This window comes from Crinia signifera, chromosome 9 (genome assembly GCF_055691185.1).
Source record: "Crinia signifera chromosome 9, ASM5569118v1, whole genome shotgun sequence".
Lineage (NCBI taxonomy): Eukaryota > Metazoa > Chordata > Amphibia > Anura > Myobatrachidae > Crinia > Crinia signifera.
Genome location: NC_139225.1, coordinates 44,373,768 through 44,394,496, shown reverse-complemented (window position 1 = coordinate 44,394,496; position 20,729 = coordinate 44,373,768). Strand labels below are relative to the sequence as shown.

The window sequence follows — 20,729 nt, the reverse complement described above, 5'->3', positions numbered from 1 at the left end:
TATATATATATATATATATATATATATTTATTTATTACAACAGCATATAAGAACCACTTTGCCCATCTAGTCTTCCCATGTACACACGTGTTAATTTATTTTCAGGAGCCAAATTAACCTAGCAGTATATTTTGGCGTTTGAGAGGAAACCCACGCAAATACAGCTGTGGGGGGGGGGGGAGAAGAGACATATAAACTCCACAACATTCAAAACATGGAGGGAATAGAACCCATGACATGACCTCAGTGGGATGTTACACTAGTGTGTGCTTTATTCATGATTCTAAGGATTGTGATACATTTTTGGCCACTAAGGTATTAAATATTATACTGTTTATTTTTAAAAAGCAATGATTGAGGAGACTCATCTCTGGATTCTAGTATTTAATTATCACAAGTGGATAGATGCAGATTATTTTTTAACAGTGAGAACAGATACTATCCCCCCCCCCATTTTTCCTCAAACACTAAACCACTCCTCCTTTCATATTTATTTTTATTAACAGTTTCTTATATAGCCCAGCATATTCTGTTGAGCTTTACAATAGGAGAACGTTCTACAACAAACTAGGTATTTACAGAGAGTCAAAGGTATGAGGGCCCTGCTCAAAAGCTTACAATTTATAGTGAAATAGACATTAGTTCCACCAGAACGCGAAGGTTGATGCTGAGCTCTATGATACGGTGACCCAGCAGTTTGGCCAGGGGTTAGGAAGATGGAAAATGTGAGATAGGAGATAGAGTGGATATATGTGGACTGTACAGTGGGGATGTTATTAGATAGGAACTGCATATGAAGGTTTAGTGGCTGGTTCTGGAATTTGATAAGCTTGCCTGAAGAGGTAAGTTTTCAGGGAACGCTTGTAGGTTTGGAGCCTGGAGGAGAGTCTTATTGTGCTTGGGAGAGCATGCCACAGAGTGGGTGCAGCCTGACAAAAGTCCTGCAATCGAAAATGGGAGCGAGTAATGAGTGTGGATGAGAGACGTAGATCTTGTGAGGAGCGAAAAGGTCAGGTTGGAAGATATTTTGAGATAAAAGAAGACATGTATGTTGGTGTGGTTTGGTTTCAGGCTTTGTGTGGGAGTAAAATAATTTTGTATTGAATATGGTAGAATACAGCTAACCAATGAATTGACCGACAGAGTAGCTTTGCAGACATTGAACATCTGGCTTGGAAGATTAGCCCCGCAGCTGCATTAATGATGGACTGTAGTGGTGAGAGTCTGTATTGGGGAAGGCCAATACGGAGACTATTGCAATAATCAATGCGTGAGATGAGAGCATGGATTAGAGTATTTGCAGTGTCTTGCGTTAGGCAAGTGAGAATTTTTAATGTTTTTTTAGGTGCCGTGGCATGATTGACACAGATTGAATGTGGGGAACAAAGTTCAGAGTCAAGAATGAAACCTATGCAGCGAGCTTAAGTGGTAGGAGTGATGGTCATATTCTCAACAGCTATAGTGATATCTGGCTGGTAACTATTGCTGGAGATATAATTAATTTTGTTTAAAAAATATCCAGTTTGAGGTGGCGAAATAACATCCAGGATGAAACAGCAGAAAGACATTCAGAGAGACACAGCCCAATACAGATGGGGACAGGTCCGGGGATGATAGGTAGAGCTGAGTATCATCCGCATACAGAGGATACCGAAATCCAAAAGAGCGGATTAGTTTGCTTTTCTCAATCTATACCTCATCTCTTGGCAGAGAACCCAAGACTAAACCCTGAGGGTACTCCAACTTAGAGGTAGCGAAGAGGAGGTGGAGTCAGAGAAACAAACACTAAAGGAGCGGTTAGATAGGTAGAATGAGAACCAAGAAAGGGCTGTGTCTTTAAGACCTAGGGATTGTAGCATTTGTATAAGAAGTGTATGGTCAACGGTGTCAAAAGCAGTAGAGAGATCTAGAAGAATTAGTAGCAGTAGTGGCCTTTAGACTTGGAAGCTGCGAGATGGAACAGTAGTTTGAGAGAACGTTTATGTCAGAATTGTGTTTTTTCAGAATTTAATAACTGAATGTTTGAACAATGAAGAAAAGCTACCAGGAGAGAAAGAGGTTACAGATTTTAGTTAAGATTGGGATGAGCACAGGGGTACTCTTTACCTAGAAGGGCGCCAGCGATTGAAATCGCGGTCGTCGGGGGTAAAAATCGCGGTCATCGCGGGCAAATCGGGATGGCCGCGATGCCCGCGATTTTCCCATAGGGAACAATGTTAAAAAGGCAGATTGACCGCGATTTGACTGTTAAATGCCTCAATGGACCCGATTTGGCCCTAGGAATCAATGTTAAATGGGCCACAGAGCCCAAATAAGCACAATTAACCCTTAAATGTCCCCCCCAATTTTTAACGCCACCCCACGATCCACGCGAACCCGAAGCGTGGCGAGCGCAGCGAGGGGCGGCGGTACGCGTCCTCCGACCTTTTCATGCCCTACTATCCACTAGGGCGTGGAGTGAGAATATAATAGTGTGGCGAGCGCAGCGAGCCACCGAGCCCGAAGCGTGGCGAGCGCAGCGAGCCCCGCGAGGGGACGCGGATACCTTCACAGGTAGACGCGTCCCCTCGCGGGCTTCACAGGTGTCGGCGTCGCCACGGACACCTGTGAAGCCCGCGAGGGGACGCGTATAACTGTGAAGGTATCCGCGTCCGCTCGCCACGCTTCGGGCTAGGTGGCTCGCTGCGCTCGCCACACTATTATATTCTCACTCCACGCCCTAGTGGATAGTAGGGCATGAAAAGGTCGGAGGACGCGTACCGCCGCCGCTCGCCACGCTTCGGGTTCGCGTGGATCGTGGGGTGGCGTTAAAAATTGGGGGGGACATTTAAGGGTTAATGGGCTCTGTGGCCCATTTAACATTGATTTCTATGGCCAAATCGGGTCCATTGAGCCATTTAACAGTAAAATCGGGTCCATCGCGCCTTTTAACATTGATTCCTATGGGAAATCGGGAGCATCGCGTCGCGGGCATCGCGGGTACATTTATGGCCGGCCGCGACGCGACCGACACGATTTCCATGTTTAACATGGGTTTCAATGGGAAATCGCGGGCATCGCGTCGGTCGCGTCGCGGCCAGACATAAATGTACCCGCGATGCCCGCGACGGGCGCCCTTCTAGGTAAAGAGTACCAGCACAGGAGACAGAGATTTACTTATTTCAAAGGGTATAGGGTCAAGAGGAGAGGTAGTAGAGTGGGAGGAAAAGAAAAGTGCAGATACTTTATCTTCATTCATGGGATCAAATTAAGTAAATATGTCAGAGGACTCCGGTAGGGAATAAAGAAGATCACCGAGTCCTAAAATACCAATTCATCTTGGATCTTCGCAATCTTATCCCTGAAGTAGGAAGCAAGATCTTGTGCATGGATAGTGGCTGGTGGCTTGGGTGAGGGAGGGTTAAGAAGTGATTTAAATGTATTAAAAATACGTTTTGGGTTAGAAGCTTAAGAAATGGTAGTTTGGAAATTTCCATGGCATAACTATAGGACTGGTAAATAGTCTTATATGTGAGGAAGCCTCACATATAGAGCCTGCGCACTCTCAGTGAGAACTCACTTGATGCAGTCATTGAAGAAATGGGGCTTGTCTGCTTGAACAATCACAACATCAAAAAAGTCCCGCCAGTCCTTGCCCACCATATACTTCATTCCTTTGTCTCTGTGGGAAAAAAACAAAAAACCAGAGTACGAGAACTCATTAAACATTGATATTTATGGAAAATTAGCAGATTCATTGGGAGACACAGACCCACACCCAGTGTCACTCGCTCTGCTGTCAAAACCACCCTATAGGAAGGGCAACACACACACACACCATTCTGGACCTTCTAGGCAAATGTATGCAAAAAACCCTATCCATTTATGTAGCTTGTATGTATTGTATGTCAGAAGCAGATCATACACCAGGACCCACTTCTTATAGGAACCTAACACAAATAAAAAGGGTACTTATATGTAAGTACGCTCATACTCCCACTATCCATGTCCTCGTGGAGTTTATTTTATATAGTGTTGCGAGTGCAGCGAGCCCCGCAAGGGGACGCGTAAAACTAAGCAAATAGCTTAGTGGACGCCCAACTAACACATAAGTACCATAAAAAGATTAATCACGTGATTAGACCTCACCTGGATTAACCCTGTTAAAACCATCCATCCAGCACAGAACTTATTAAAGGTCTTTTTACAAATAACCACAAGATATCAACTTACACAAAGCTAAAAGGACTGTTTGTGATGAGGAAAAGCTTCTTCCCTTGACTGGCTAAACGATGTAGTACGGCATAAGTCTCGTCTCCGCGAAGGATGTATTTTTCTAAGTCACATGAGAGAAACAATAAAAAATTTATAAAAAGGCAACTCAAAAGCAGAAAAACCTTTAAAAACTAAAGCAGGCAATACTCAGGTAAATATATCGTAGTGGCATGGGCGGAGGAGTAATCCAATATGTTTGGACGACATTCACAGACCTATTGTGTTGGCTGTGCAGCACAGCCGGTTGTTGATATACATCGGTGCATTGTACATTGTGTGCTGGCAGTCTGTATACTATGCGCACATGTGCTGCAGAAGCAGCCGGTAAATGACATCACTAATGTTTGCGCACACGTAAATTCCGCCTAGGCACAACACATCTGGAAGATGATCGATAAGGCTTATATACTTAGGAGCCCCTCTTCTATAATATGAAATCCTAACTAACTAAAATACGATAGAAATAAGTCCTGGTGCGGACGGTACCCCCCCTCTATATGATCTGAATGTGGCAACCCTCCAATCAGGTGCTATTGGTGGTCGGGAAGAACAGGCAACATCCAACAATGGGAGATCGGAAAGGACGAGCTCAAGTGTAATTTGGTGCACTGGAAAATCCTGTCCATTGTGTTAGCATGTAATCCCATAAATGCCTACACACAGCATCAGCCACGTATACTGTCAAGTACAGTGTGAAAGGTCAATAAAGAGACATCAGGAAGAGACTGGAAACTGCATGTAACTGATATGGTAGGAAAATAAGACCGAGAACTTGATTTATTACAACCAGAGTGACCAGCAGATGTAATAACTTAAGATAAACAGTGGGCAGAACCCCGGACTCCAGGAACAAGTCTTACAGATGAGAGCATTGCAGATGGGCATTCACTGCATATACCTACTGGGCAAGAAATATAAATAGAGCCAAAATGTCCAAAGGAAAATTGCCCAGTACTTTACCTGTCTCTGGAAGGATACTTACATTGATTAATGTATAAACCGTTTTCACCCTTTATTTATAAATTTGTTTAATGATGTATGAAACCACCTCCATAATCCTGCTATATACCGAATACAGCCCTAAGGTTATTGGGTCCTGTTTCCACAATCCTAACTGAGTGAGGTTTGTATGTTCTCCATGTGTTTGCATGAGCTTCCCCTGGGTGCTCCCGTTTCCTCCCACCATCGAAGACTTAATTAGTTCCCAAAACCAGTATAGGGGTAGATATACCCCTTATGATTCATAACTACAGCGTTATACCAGCGTTAAACCGAAGTGTAACTGAAGGACAAAACAACAACGGAGAAAACCAAAGTCTGCTTTGAGTGTGTTAAATTCATTCACACAACATACTACTCCGGGCTGCTTAATCTGGCAATTCAACCATAATATCAGCATTTTACATCTGCAAACAACTTTTACTATCACTGTTAAAGCTTGTACTTGCACCGTCAGTTTTGAAAATGACCAGCTGTACCTCTAATGACCTCACCTCTCCTGCTCTTCCATTGATAGTAGGTGTCCTCTTTCTCTATATATCCTCTCTGGGTGAGCTTATGTGCTCACTCGACTTCCGCTATCACATCTATGCTGATAACACTGAAATCTACCTCTCCTCTCCTGATCTCTCTCCCTCTATCCTCACTCATATCTCCAACTGTCTCTCTGCTGTCTACTCTTGGATGACTCAGCGCTTCTTTAGACTTAAAATATCAAAGACTAAGCTGTCATCTTCCCACCCTCCTGCATAAAACCTGACCATCTCTCATCCTAACCTACTGTTTATGCCCACTTCTTCCCCTTCTGTGTCACCCCTGTCTGTCTAACCCTCCCCTTTTAGAATGTAAGCTCTCTCAGGCAGGGCCCTCTCTCCTCATGTGCCTTTCTTAGAATATATAAACCACTGCCACCCTGATGATTGCTTCAGTGTCCTGTCCCCTGATGCAACTATCCGTATTAACCATGTACTTGTCCTAAACTGTCTTGTAATGTAATTTGTTATGTGTTTTTGATTATAACTATGCTCTGTAAAGCGCTGCGGAATCTGTGTGCGCTATATAAGAAACTGTTAATAAATAAATAAATATATGAAGCCTGGTAAAGTGATAATGCACCAGCCAATAAACTGTTAAAAAAAAAAAAATGATCAGCGTTGATTGGCTGGTGCATTATGCCCTTCCACTTTACCAGACTTAAAACAGCTGCCTATGTTTTGTGTGCGGTCAGTTCTCAAAGGAAAGAAACAAAATCTAAAACCTACAGTAAAAGCAAACTTCTACACAATACTACTGTATACAGAACAAGACTCTGCAGCCCCTCCCCCTACCACAATACAATAGTCCTGTTGCACAGGACAGACATGTGATGCTAGCAGGAGTTTCAAAGAGTGGTAAACTAAAAACTGCATTTTTTTTGGTCATGTGTCTTTGTGACCCTCTCGGCCAAAGTCACTTCCATCCTAAGAGCTAGTGGATAACCTTTGCTAGGGATCAAGCGAATGTGCTCCTGACAGGCTACTCCATCACTGTAGACTAAAGGCCCCACCCCCCTCAACAAGCCTCATCAGGCGTCCAGCATAGAGGGGAGGACAGGGCGAGGCTATGCTCTAGCCCAGGGATAATACATTCCATCACAGGACAGTCACTCACCAAGGTCCTGCATAATCCATTTGTACATAAAGCCTTTGACATGGACATCACGGATTGCATCCTGCAAGAGAAGAGAAAAAAATAAATAAATATCATATTACCAATTGTGGACACAATGCAGCTCTGTCCCATAGCAAACTATAGGAGAGAAGCACTGCAACTCCTATCAGGACAAAACAGTAAACAACTCCCATCCCCCAAACTCAAAGCCGACAGTGAGAAGTCCTGGAAGAATGGACAAGAGTTTGTAACAAAGAATGGAAGGCGGCACTGAGAAACGAACTCTGCAAGGCTCTGGTCTTATTCCACAAACACTACAGGATAATAATGTTAAAGTTCTTATTAAAAAGGTGTCAATATTTACTCACATTTCATAATATCTCAGAGTTCTATCAGTGCCTACCCACAATGCAATATGTGCTTTTCAACATGCAACATTCAAATCGCATGTGATATGCTACAACGGGTGCAATCTGAACTAGGGCCCTTATTCTGATCGGTGCGGAAATTCCCGCATGCGGACGGACCGCCGATGTTGATCGTCTGCGCATGTGCAGAGGTCACTCTGCGCATGTGCAGGCTATTTCGCCACACGGATTCTTTATACGCCGCACAGGGGGCGTAGAGGGGCGTGAGGGGCTACTTAGCCTCATTACCCTATGCATACGCCCCGCGTTTCATGGGCGTTCCCATGCAAACGCGGGGCGTATGCATGGTAATGAGGCCGTGACGCGTGGGTACGGGGCGGGCATCTGACATCGCCGGATGTCAGCTGCCCGCCCCCATACATGATTTCACACGGACAAGTGTCCGTGTGGTCTGGTGTTGCGGGACCTGGTGGAGCGTGCGGCCCTGCATTCGATGTTCAGCGACCATCGAATGCAGGGGCTGCTCCCAAGACGGAGGAGGCGTATCCCCGTCCAATTTCATGCGGATCGCCACATATCCGCGTACGGACGGCAGGTGGCGATCCGTATGGAAGGCGGGGATTCGCCTGCACGGTCGCGGCCGCATATTCTGATCGGGCCGCACCGATCAGAATAAGGGCCTAGATGTGATGCGATCTAGTACAAAAAGTACTGCCTGCACATACTTATTTCGGCTTGCCATAAACCAGGCGGGAGCACCAATCGCAAGCCAAAATACACACATGCACTTTTGAACTACAAGCGATGCGTTTTAGATCTAAAAATTTGCACTGTGTGTGGTCATCATATGACCTGTAAGCAGTGCTATTTTTCAGCAGGAACCAGCAGGAACTCAGTTCCTGAACCTCTTATTAAATATGACATCATCAGGAACTGAAAATCTACTTTTCCATAAGATAAGTTTTATTTTAAAGTCACCTGTGAGTGCCTTTGTTTGTAAGTACAATATATACATCTATCTCTCTCTCCCTCTCTCTATTATATATATTTTTTTTTATTTAATTGAACCGCCCCCAGACCTGGAGTTCCTGGACCTATTTTTCCAGAAAAATAGTACTGCCTGTAAGACATCACAAGTCGATCAGGGGATGCTCATTCCCTTATATACACCGTATAACAGCACATTGGGGTAGATGTATGAAGCAGTGATAAGAAAGGAGAAGAAATCCAGAGGAAAAGTGGGCCATGGCAACCAATGAGCTGCTCTGTATAATTTTATAGTATGCAAATTATTAGTGCTGATTGGTTGCCATGTAGCACTTCTTCCTCATCACGGCTTCATATATATCTGCCACCTTCTCTCTTATTTGTGCAGACTTGTACGAGATCGGGCAGACGGTGTCCAGCTACATGCAGCCATCGTAACTGCTTGTTGCCAAAATAAACCAATGGTTACAGTCTGTTGCAAGTAGGGTCAGGAACACAAAACTAGTAAGCAAGGGATACAATTACGAAAAATTCCAGGGCTAAAAAAGGATCAAATTAAAACTTCTCCTTAAAGCAGGCGATTGACAAAAATGGCAATGTCCAGCACTACAACAGTTCCAGTACCCGCTGACTTATTTTTTATTATAATTTTTTTTAAATCAGGTGCCAATATCAAATCTGTGGCAGGGCATGCTGGGATATGTAGTTCCAGAACAGCCAGCATAACAAACATGGTCTATCCCTGTTGCATGTGAATGTTCGCACTTGCCTCCCACAAAGTGTTCATGCAACAATCACTGGAGAACGCACAGCACAATTACTGCTAGTGCAGTCATGAAATCTATATTTATTTATAGTTTCTTATATAGTGCAGCATATACTGTTACGCTTTAAACAAATTGGGTAGAAACAAACCAACATAGGAGTTATGAGGGCCCTGCTCGCAAGCTTACAATCTATAGGGATAAGATTCCCACACACTGCGTAAGGCAGTTCTGGAGATAGGACTTCACCTAAAAGTCCAGAATCCCCAGTAATCCACCTCTCACTTTACTTCCACATTGCCCAATAGCAATGCAAAATAGGTTTTGCTGTTATGAACCCTGCTCCTTTCCAGTTAGCCAATTACCATGAGAAGCAACTTTACAGTATGTTACGTCCAAGATGCATCCTGCTTTCTCAGGACAAGAGCTCACACAGCAGCATGCAACACCCCTCACAGGCATACAGTCACTAGGTTGACATAACATTGGGTCGACAGGGCTAAGGTCGACAAAGCATTAGGTCGACCTGAGTTTTTAAACCCTACCATCCACTTCGGTGGGAAGGAGAATAGAATAGTGTGCCGAATGCAGCAATACATGGGAGAAGGACATGGTACACTTAAGGTGGCCATACACCAGAACGAGATTGTATGCAAGGATGTGCACACAATTTGCATGCAATGCGTGCTATCGCTGGTTGGGGGATTGATCCTCTGATCTGACGTGCTGCTCGTCAGATCAGTTGGGATTGGGAGCAGATTGCATGTGCATTTAAGCAATCTATCGTTCGATGGGGAGGGGGAAGAGAAGCGCTGGCTTTCCTCCTCTTCTGCTGCGCTTTCCCTGGTGGGGCTACTTACGGCGCTGGCTGGGTCCCCTGGTGGCGACGGCGGCTGTGTCAGCGTCGGCTGGGTCCGGGTCCCCTGGTGGTGGCGGCAGAGACAGGCACATTTTTTTTAAATCTCAAAATGGCCACGGCTTGCCGGGTCATCGCCCCGCCCCCTTGAGCTGGCTATATTAGCCAGCGTGTGATAGAGGGCAGGCAGAGGTGGAGCAGAGAAGAGCTCTAGAAGACGCCTGGAAGCCCAGGGAGTGGTGGCCATGCAAAAGCTTAGGGGGCTACTGCCCACAGGTGAAGATGTCGCAGAAGCGTGCGTGCGGGGGGGGCTGGGTGAACAAAAGATGCAGCTTAATAAAATTTTATAAAATCCAGTGTGTTGTGTTTTTGTTTTAAATATATTTTTTTTTTTTTACAAGGGGGCTATAGGTATCAGCAGGCCTTTAATGCCCCACATGCTGGTACCTGTGGTTCTCCCAAGTACCAGCATATGGGGCAGGCTTGCTGGGACCTGTAGTCCCACTGTAAAGGACAATATTTTTTAAAACCGCCATCAAACGCGCACCCACCGCCCTGGGGTGTGGGGGATAGTCCTGGGCTTGGGGTGCCCTGGAGGGGGGGGGGGAACACCCCTTTATTTGGGGAGCACCCCCTGCCCAAAAAAACTCCCGGCCTGGGCTGACTAGTTGGGGGGTAATGCTTTGGCCACAGGACCCAGTCAAGTGTGTCCCCTGACTATGGCATTACATCACCTGCTATTGGAGCCTGGTATTTTGGGAACCAGTGTCAGCTCAAGAGCCCAGTGCTGGTCCCTAAAATACAGGGGACCCCCACTCACCCAACCCCCTATTTAAATGAATATCTAATCTATACAATCATACAGAAGATGGATTGTAAGACTGATTGTATGATCGATTGTGAGTAGATTGCGTGTAGATTGCGTGTCCAAAAAAAAAAAAAGAATTCCAGGGAGTTGAAGGGAAATTGTACACAATCTTGATTGTGAGCGGTCTTAAGACAGATCATTCTGATGTATGGCCACCTTTAGACGGTGTCCATGTCGACTAGGCTGACCCTCGGGACTTAAAAAAAAAAAAAAAAGTGACAGTCATGTCTACCTTTTGACAACCTTCCCATTGCTGACCTAATGCTTGAGTTGACCTGCCAATCTGGTTGACCTAACGGCCAATAACCCCTTCACAGAAGCAACAGGTGAAGGGTGCGGAAAAGGCCAACCGAATTCAACTAATGTAATGGTTTTGTCCCACTGTTCTAGTAGGTCTAGTGCACAGGTTCTCAAACTCGTTCCTCAGGTGCCCAACCATGGGTCCCGTTTTGTAGGTCTCCTTACAGTATCACAAGTTAAATAATTAGCTCCACCTGTGGATCTTTTAAAAAGATGTGTCCGTGAGTAATGAGTGCGCCTGTGCACCTGCCGGGTGAGCTGAAAATGTGTGTGGGGTCCTGAGGAGTTTAAGAATCACTGCTCTAGCGCATCTATGTTCAAGAGAGGAAACCAGGTTTTCTATATTCAATCGGTTCTCTGTGTCCATTAGTGGTTCCCCTTCTCCTGTTAGCTTCAATATGCAGTACATGTCCCAGACAGACAGTGCCAGACAGACAAAACCACGACAGTCGGGGTCCCGACGGCCACCGGCTATTCTCCCTCACGGGGGTCCACGACCCCATAGAGGGAGAATAGAATAGGTGGCGAGCAGAGCAAGCCACCGTACCCGCGCCTTGGCGAGCCCGCAAGGGGCTTTGTTGCGCTTGCCCCGCTGTCTGAGTCTGGCCAGTCGGGATCCCGAAGTCAGGCTAATGGGACTGTCGGGACCATATACCACACCCTTCCCATACATGGATTTTCACTACATTAAGCAGGACGCATAAGAAGATAGATAGTAAAATTAAACATGTTAGACTGAGTGATGCATAGATGAACAGGCTATTAGTTTGAGCAGACAAGTGTTTCACTTTGCGTTTTAAACATGGAAAGTGTAAACCCAGAGGCCCAGCCACACAAGTTCTGACATTGTGTCATTTTAGCTCCGCCCCATCTGAGACCCGAGGATTGCGGCATATGCCGCAATCCAGGGGACAGCGGGGGTCCCCCCTGAATCCGGGAGGGTTGCCCACCCTTCCGGGGGGCCCGATTTTCGGGAGACGCCCGGAAATTCCGGGAGGGTCGGCAACCCTGCATTAGATCTGTACTTTTGCATTCGATTCCACAATGTACTCATTCGATTTACTGGATCGAATTCGAGATTTCCTTGGCTGCACAGTAGATTTTTCTATTCGATTTTGAGAAAATGGGAGCGCGCATCGAATCTAATGCAGATCGAAAGTGTCCTAAAAACCATTCGATGTGGATTCGATTTTGCTTCTATAAAAGCAAAATCGAGTCGAAAACAGGAAAAAATCTAAGCGTGTGTACACAGCTTTAATCACAGGGCTAATTAGCCCTTATCTACGGTGTTAAACCCAACTGATTGTGTGCCCCAGGTGAAAGCACTGCAATCAGGTCTTCAGGGCAAATAATCCACATGTCCACACAGGTGTGAATATAATATGGTATCTGCTCATCTCCCTTCTGCAAGGGAGCGCAGGGTCAAGGAGCAGCTACTGATACAACTCACCCCAAGGCTAGTCCTGCAGAAACACAACAACAAGGATAGCAATATTTACTTGCATATTACTGGAGTGTTTTTAGGAAACAGCCTCTACTGGTTCATTTAGTCTGGAACTTGCTCTGCAAGGCACAAACACTTATTGCCTAAAATGTGAGTACGTGATCCAGAGCAGGGCTCAGAGACCTCTTTGTAGGTAGAAGTTGCACGCACAACAATTCACAACTTTGTTAAATGGTCTTAAGATGTTGTCGAAATGAGAACGTCAACATGCATGACAACACATGCTGCTTCAGCCTAACAGCATGACTAAACCTGACCATGACCACCCCTGTAGCCTAACGCTGGGTACTCACCATCCGATATATCGTAAGCTACACAGTTCTGATGTTAATCAAAATTATGTCATACGCATCATATAGCCCGAATGTGCAGTAGTTCATCCCATGGGATGTTCTACACATCAGATAGGAAAATGCAACGGACAGCATGAAGTAGCGACACACTGCATCAGCATGCACTGGATTGGGCAGGGTGTATGCATTACCAGATGTATCGATCCGTCTCAAAGCATTTGGCTGGGCTGCTCATCACAGAATACATTTGAAGCTTACCCTTCCCATCCGATATCCTATCTCATTGTGAACAGGTCAGCATTCTGCAGCGGATGACATTTTAACTGTCGCCATAATAACGGTCAATATTATTACTACATCATGTAAATGCAGTTTCAACCCATAGGCCAGATTCAAATGTTCACCGAAAAACCGGCACCTGTGTGCGCCCGCCGGCGGTATTCAAATATTTTCTGCTGACTGCACGCATCATTTCTGCTAGCTAACCTCATTAGTTAGTCATGTTTAGCCGCTTTGTGCACCTAAACCCGACCTTACTGGGCACAATCAGTGTGCAAGGGTGTGGGACAACGGGTAGACCGCAAAAAAGGGTGACAACCATTTGGTTGACACAATTAGATCGACATGGGGAAGGACTACAGAGTTTTTTAAATTGTTTTGTTCCAAATGTCAGAGTCGACATGGACACTAAAACGTAGCACCGCATGAGCTCGCCATGCTTCGGGCACGGTGCCTGGCACGCTATTTTCTCCCACCACGCCCTAGTGGATGGTAGGGCATGAAAAACCCCATGTTGACCTTTTGACTGTCAACCTTCCGTGTCGACCTAAATGCCATGTCGACCCGTTGTCCGGATACCGTGCAACATTTCATCAATTGCATATCGCCCTGCAATCTCTTGTCACTTTAGATAGGAAATTGGTTGCGATATGACATCTGAATCCGGCTCCATGTGTATTTAGCAAGTGCTTAAATGAAACATGAAGCCAACAAAGAAAATGAGCGGTGTCCTTAAACCCACAAACAGATCGGGAAGGAGTATCAAACATTGTGCAGATGAATCCATCACAATCCATGAAAGAGTTTGTGACAATCCGTAAAATACACCCCTATGTTCAATATTATACAAGATGTACAACCAAGAAGAGGAAATTCTTTCTAAGGGGTCAGGTCCTATTCACTGCAGAGGGTGCGATGTGCTGTTGTCACAGAGTTTTAATGCTGGCAATGGCACTTCAAGTCTCACACCCTTCTCTGGACCAAATTTGCAACAAAGTGCTTGCTGCTCTTTGGGGTGGGGCAACAGATCGCACCGAGAGATCATCAAGGCTAATAGGATTGACACCTATGTATAGAAGAAGAACCAACACAGTAAACATAAAACGAATTCAACAGGGAACACCATGGAAGTACTAGCAATACGATCAGGGATTAGACTCTACAATGTGGTCTAGAAACCATTCCGCACTGCATTAATGCTTGGTTTTGTGTTGTTGAACTCACTGATTAGATGGAAATTGAGTCCTCATCCAGCTCTACCAATCATTTAATAGGACCATGTTCCACCAAGGTGTAGCGGGTCCTCTAATTGTAAGCGGTTTGGAGCAGTTTCCTCTGTTGCATACCCTTTGGGGGTGATTCAGACCCACTCGTTGTGGGCCAAATTAATTCCCCTGCCCGATGTTAGGAGTTTGCATATGTGCAAACTCTCAGAGAGAACGCCTATGGCGAGATTCACACTTGCCAGGGCATTCGCTTCGGAATGGGAGGGCGGGCCCATAGAAATGCTGGGAATACCCCTACGAACACCGGTTTGTCAATGCCTGCTTGGGGCCTGCAGCTGAAGTCATGACATCAGCGTCGGTCCCAAATTCGTCCATCTGCGACCAGGATAGGAGTCAGTCTAGACTGACATACGCAAATAAAAAAATCATTTAATGGTGAGCGACCATCAAATTACTTCTCTCCCATGTGGCCGCATGCGAGCGGATTTGTTTGCGAATGCATCAGCTCGCATGACAGAAAGCGAATTCAGGTGGTGGGGGCTGCGAATATATGCAGCCTAGCGAACAGGTCAGGTCTTGTGTGCTCTTGGCTGTGTACCAATTACTGCTGCAGGCTTCCTATTGCTTAGCTGAGGTCACCATGTCCGTATTGGTTGGTCCCACATAGACATGGTGACAAGTCCAGAGTCACAGTACAGGGCGATGAGCTGTGGCCTGACTTAAGAGTCTGATTTAATGCGCGGTTTGTGATATTCTTATGTGAATTTTATATCCCTTGAAGTTATTTGATTGCAATTTAACTTCACCATCATGCGACTTTTTTTAATCATTGTTCGAGAAATTACTTTTGGACAGGTGAAAGTTGGAGAGCTGCAGAAATGAAAGGTTGCCATCAGGGACTAGATCTATGCATTCTTGTTTCATAACAGTTGCCTATTCTCATTCAGTTACAGGCACCTCTCCAGCCCTTTCTGTACAGAAAGCTGACTGAGAGAAGGTTTGTATGAGATAACAAACATCTGTGGCCAATTACATCACAGGGCTCACGTTCTGGCACAAAATGTTCCGGTCAGAGGCAGAGGGCTCAGCAACACACAGAAATACACGAGGGCGGGGGGAGGGTGCAGCAAAAACAAAATACAAGGAGCTTCCTCAAAACCACACTGGTGTTACTGACACCACTCAGCATTTCCAGTCCATACTGGTTTCAGCCAGACTTGTTTCCAATCCCCCCCCAAAAAAGGAGGGGAAAATAGCCCCCTCCACCCTGTCCTCATATTGTATGTTGGCTTAGCAAATATTCAGACCTGTTCAATATACACAAAACTGTTCTGATTATAGCTTGCATATTTGTGCAAGGTTATTAAGCCAACAATGTGTTTAGTGGAGAGGGTTAAATCTGTTCTAAGCTTTCTTTAAAAATCTAAAGCAGTGTACACATGGCAGCGATAGGGGCTGATATCGCTGGGAATATGGTCGCTAGCGACCATATTGCCAGTGATGGGAGTGTGCCTCGGCGATAAAATCACCAGGTGCAAGCTCCCGCTTTCAGCCCCGTTCTAATCGCTGGTCGCAGGAGCTGCTGATTACCTCTGCTGCACCGCTGGCAGAGGTTGCTTTTCATCAGCGACCATCTCTGGTCGCCAATGAAAAGGGGGCATTGAGCGATATATCGCTCGCTGATATATCGCCCCGTGTGTACGCACCTTAAGAGATGGGAAAACTTTACAGAGGGATTAGATTGGAAGATTGACAAATGCTTCCAGGTTCTTATCAAACAAATCCTAACCCACAGCGCTTCCCTGTTCTCTGGGCAGGAACCACACTACTCCACAAAAAACCTTGGCCTCAAAGAACTGACAGCATTGTTTTAGATTATTTATTTCTAAAACAAAGACACACACACACAAACTACACAACACCGCCGATAGTAATGCTATTGCAGTGTCCCCGGATAAACAATCTAGTGTATACATGCAGCCCACCCCCCAAATATGCAGTCGTTGACAATATAGCCAATATTGCGCTGCATGTTCAGATGACAGGACAAATTTCACGATGCACGGTATTCAGTTTACACACTAGACAATATATCGTTATTGTATTGTTCATATCGTTACGATCTCTGGTCTAGTGTGCATGGGGCTTTAGACTCATTTGAAACATCTCGAAAGGGGAATACACATAGGCCAATGTATATGAGCCTGGTGCGCCGATTGATCTATTCTAGTTTTTATACCCTTTGCTTGGGGGTATACAAACAGAGTAATCAGAAGAAAAGCCCAACACACAACACGGCTGCAAAAAAGTCAATACACGCACAATGTGGGAACCCCCATTTCAGTTACAAGTGTTTTCATTGGGCGACAAATGTACAGCAAGTGGTACCAATATGTGCCTCACATAACCACTTGTCTATTCTCCTAGTCTGCAACTCACCTGTGGAACACCCCACAGATTGGATTCTATGTTCTACAACCATCCACCACATTACTAGAGGCTGCCTTACTACATGTATTATAGAAATTGCAGTTTATGGGAGGAGGATCCTGCTTACAAATACCCAGTTTGTTGTATCAAGGTTTACAATTTTAAAGTGTAACAGAATTTGCTGCGCTCTGTAAGAAACAAACAGTGACTATGCCAAGTTCCACGGAGCCACATCTGAGATGAGACTTTTCCTACTAGGATATACCCTTACACATAGGGACCGCCATACCTTTTGTATTCACAACTCTGTATCATCTACTTTTATTGTAGGTCTACTGAGTAATGTGGCACTTTACAAAGCAACCACAGCATATGCCAGGTGGCAGCATAGCTTGTACAGCCAGTAGAACCTACAGCCTTGTTGTTCTCATACAGACAGAATAATAGATAAAGCTGGAAGAACAAAACTCCTGTGCTGTATGCAGGGTTCCAGATCAGCACTGCATTAATTACATACATACATACATACTGCTGTGTTCCATGTTTTCCATGTTTAGGACAGCGACGCTAGGATATATACTATACAGTAGTTATAATGTGCAATTCTATACACTTACAGTTACATCCTTGTAGAGGTGAATAGGGTCATAATCTATGTTGTTGCTAAGGAAGAAATCATTGGCAACAGCCAAGAGGTTCATCTCTGGCAGAGAAAAGATGTCCATATACTGTTTGAAGGCAGGACCCTGCAGAAGAGATTCCAGGCATTATTTACTAGGATGTAGATGAACAGTCTATGCAAAACACCTACTTAACCATTCAACAGTTAAAAAAATAAAAAATTAGGCACATGGTTTTATATGTGATGCAAAAACTTACCATGGAGAAAATTACTCCCATTAAAAAGCAAAACCAAAGAAAGCAATGGATAACCATGGTAATTATCATTTTGATCTTCAGAAAGATTTACATTTCTGCCAAGCAGACTCCAAAGTAAAACAGTCCGTGGGAACATTTGTCTGGGATAATGACATGGGGCTGGTGACTATCAGGTCCTGGACACAAGGCTGGTATAAAAAAATAAAAAAAAAAAACTCCCCTCTGTTCCCATTTTCCCCAGCTGAACAGAAGAAAGTCTGTGTGCACATAGCCTTACAATAACCCTGGTTATCTAGGAATATATAACTAAGATAACTCCTGATGTACCTAATTGAAGACAGTCTTGCTTTGGAAATACCATTTGTATCTTTTTTGGATCAAAATGCTCCAAAATAGTGTTCTAATATTGTGATAACTCCTAGATGGAAACGAACAATGAACACACATACGTATGACAAGCGGACCCGTTTTCTGTACTTTCCCTGTAAGTACAGGGAGTTCAGAAAGTCCATCTGAAGTGTGCACCAACAGTGGCTGAGATCTCCTCTGCATCTATAGCAAACCAGAGAGGGACAACCCTTTACGTAGGCACGTACACAGTGGTTTCTTGAAAATAAAGGGTATTAAAAACCATTATGTTGTCAGATTACATGGCGCACACTCACTGCAGAGGAACTTTTTGAACTCCCTGTGGTTCAGTTTTCCTTAAGGGAAACAGATAGACAGCTCAGTTAAACCATTGAGAAGGTCATAGCAGTGCCTTGTAAGCAACTGAACACCTCCATATTACAAAAGTGGTATGGCCTTACCTTGCCGTAGAAACCGCTGACCTGCTGCAGCGGAATATGGTTTGTGCCCTGGTATAGCTCCATCACCTCATCGTCTGGGACTGGTTTCAGGCCTCTAGTGAATGGGGAAGGAGGCAGATCAGAGTAATACCACTGTAGGAGAAGGTTGGGTGCGTCCAACACACTATAGGAGTGTGACTGCTTATGTGCACAGACCGCTACAAACCACTGTAAAGAGAGTCTTCACTATGGGCAAATAAATCAGTGACACTAGTTTCTTGCTGGATTACTTAAGCTTTATTATAAATTGCCTAGAGCAGTTCTGTCAGGTTATGTTTTAGAGAGAAAAAAAAAAACACAGTATAGGACATTAATATTGTATGCAGTTCCCCAAATTGCACGAGAAGGATTCACCCTTGACCAGTGTGCCCTTGTGCAGTTCACAAGTGTGCCATCAAAACCAGAGATGTCCACACTATTTTACAGCCACCACCAGTTCAACTGTTATTTACTGGTCTCTTGTTTTCATATGAGAGGCAAAAAATGTTTTATTTTGTTACCCAGCGGAGTAGTCTGCCTTGACAATTATAAAATCTGGTTTAGTGTGCAGGGAGTTGAAAAAGGGTCTAGGGAAGTGACTTAACCTATTCATCCAGTAAAGCAGGGCTAAACAACTCCAGTCCTCAAGAACTACCAACAATTCCCATTTTCCAGACCACCTAGCTGGTGAACAGGTGCATTCATTACTCACCGACACATTTTAAAAGATCGACAGTTGGAGCTAATCACTTTAATGATTCAGTGTGGAGACCTGGAAACCATTAACTGTTGCTAGCTCTCGAAGACTGGAGTTGGCTACCCCTGCTGTAGAGGGTACACGGTCCATCAAGGCCAACTACATTACACACCGATAGCTACACAAAAATGTCAGTCACTGAAGCTGACCTTACAGGGAACGTCTATGTTGACAGCGACTTAAACCAGAAGCGGGCATCAATGGGGGAGGGTGAGGGTTAACATCATTCTACTTTACACTATTTGGGATCGTTTATAGCTGGGGTAGCCAACCCTAGTCCTCGAGAGCTACCAACAGTGCATGTTTTGCAGGTCTCCTCACAGAATCACAAGTGAGCTAATTAGCTCCATCTGTGGATCTTTTAAAATGTGTCAGTGATTAATGAGTGCAGCTGTGCAGCAGCTAGGTTGTCTGGAATATGTGAACTGTTGGTAGCTCTCGAGGGCTAGGGTTGGCTACCACTGGTTTATAGCCTTCGTGAAAACAGCCATCATATTCCCATACCTCCTAACATGACCCTCTCCAGGAGGGACACATTGCTCTGCTCCTGCACTTTCCTCTGAATTGATGATTACCATCACCTGTGCTAAAACAACTCTCTTATCAGTGAACCTGCAGGTGATGGCAATCATACATTCAGAGGGAAGTAAAGACACAGAGCATTGTGTCCGTCCTGGAATGGGTCATGTTGGGAGGTATGTATTGCCCTGTGTGACGACCAGTGATTTGCTGTTACGTAAAATTGTGTACGCAAAGCTAAGAAGTTTCACTTAGTACATACATACTTGGCACAAATCAGTTTTAAGGGCCGTAAGATATTTACCGCCAATGATGAAGACACACCTTCATTACATCTATATGTAATGGTTCCCCACTGCTCTGTGCAGGACCATGTTACCTGCGTCATATTTACATCATGACCCCCTCAATGTACTGCGCTGCACAAGGTCTACAGTCAAAAAACTAAATGTATTATACCTGTACACGGTACCCAACTGAATGTAGTGGTAGGCGTCTATCTTCATTAACAGGCCCTGCAGAAGAAAAAGCAGACCATACATGGAAGTCAGTCACAAATCAGAAGTCAAATAGGAACATTTTGACTTGAAAAGCACCCATAAAGACTTAGGACAGGCATGTCCAAACTATAGCAGCCCATACACGCTGCTATGAGTGCTGACCCAATGTGTGCTTTGAGTTGCGCGCTCCCGCGGCACCTCATTGCACAGTACAAAAAGTATGTGCTTGCACATACTTTTTGTACTTAGGTTTCATCACATTGCATGCACAACGGATGCACATGCAATGCAATGTGATCCGTGCTAGTACAGCACGGAAAGCACGCTCACAAAGCAGTGTTTATGGGCAGCTTAAGGCCCTCCAGCTTTTGTGAAACTACAATTCCCATCATGCCTTGCCATAGTTTTGCTATTCGGGAATCCTAAAACTATTGCAAGGCGACCTGATTCAAGTTTGTTAGCAAATATA

At 44.8% G+C, this 20,729-nt stretch overlaps 1 protein-coding gene across 1 annotated transcript in view; it reads right to left on the bottom strand.

Annotated features, from left to right (window-relative positions):
* The window catches only part of LOC146035517 (5'-nucleotidase domain-containing protein 2-like), a 43,228-nt gene that overhangs the window by 10,536 nt on the left and 11,963 nt on the right, over positions 1 to 20,729 (bottom strand). The window contains exons 4-9 of the mRNA XM_083159023.1: positions 20,220 to 20,275; positions 18,467 to 18,560; positions 17,396 to 17,524; positions 6,904 to 6,964; positions 4,213 to 4,315; positions 3,560 to 3,661 (exon numbers count right to left, since the gene is read on the bottom strand). Coding sequence (XP_083015149.1) covers positions 3,560 to 3,661; positions 4,213 to 4,315; positions 6,904 to 6,964; positions 17,396 to 17,524; positions 18,467 to 18,560; positions 20,220 to 20,275 — 545 coding nt within the window. The remainder of the gene's footprint in view (positions 1 to 3,559; positions 3,662 to 4,212; positions 4,316 to 6,903; positions 6,965 to 17,395; positions 17,525 to 18,466; positions 18,561 to 20,219; positions 20,276 to 20,729) is intronic.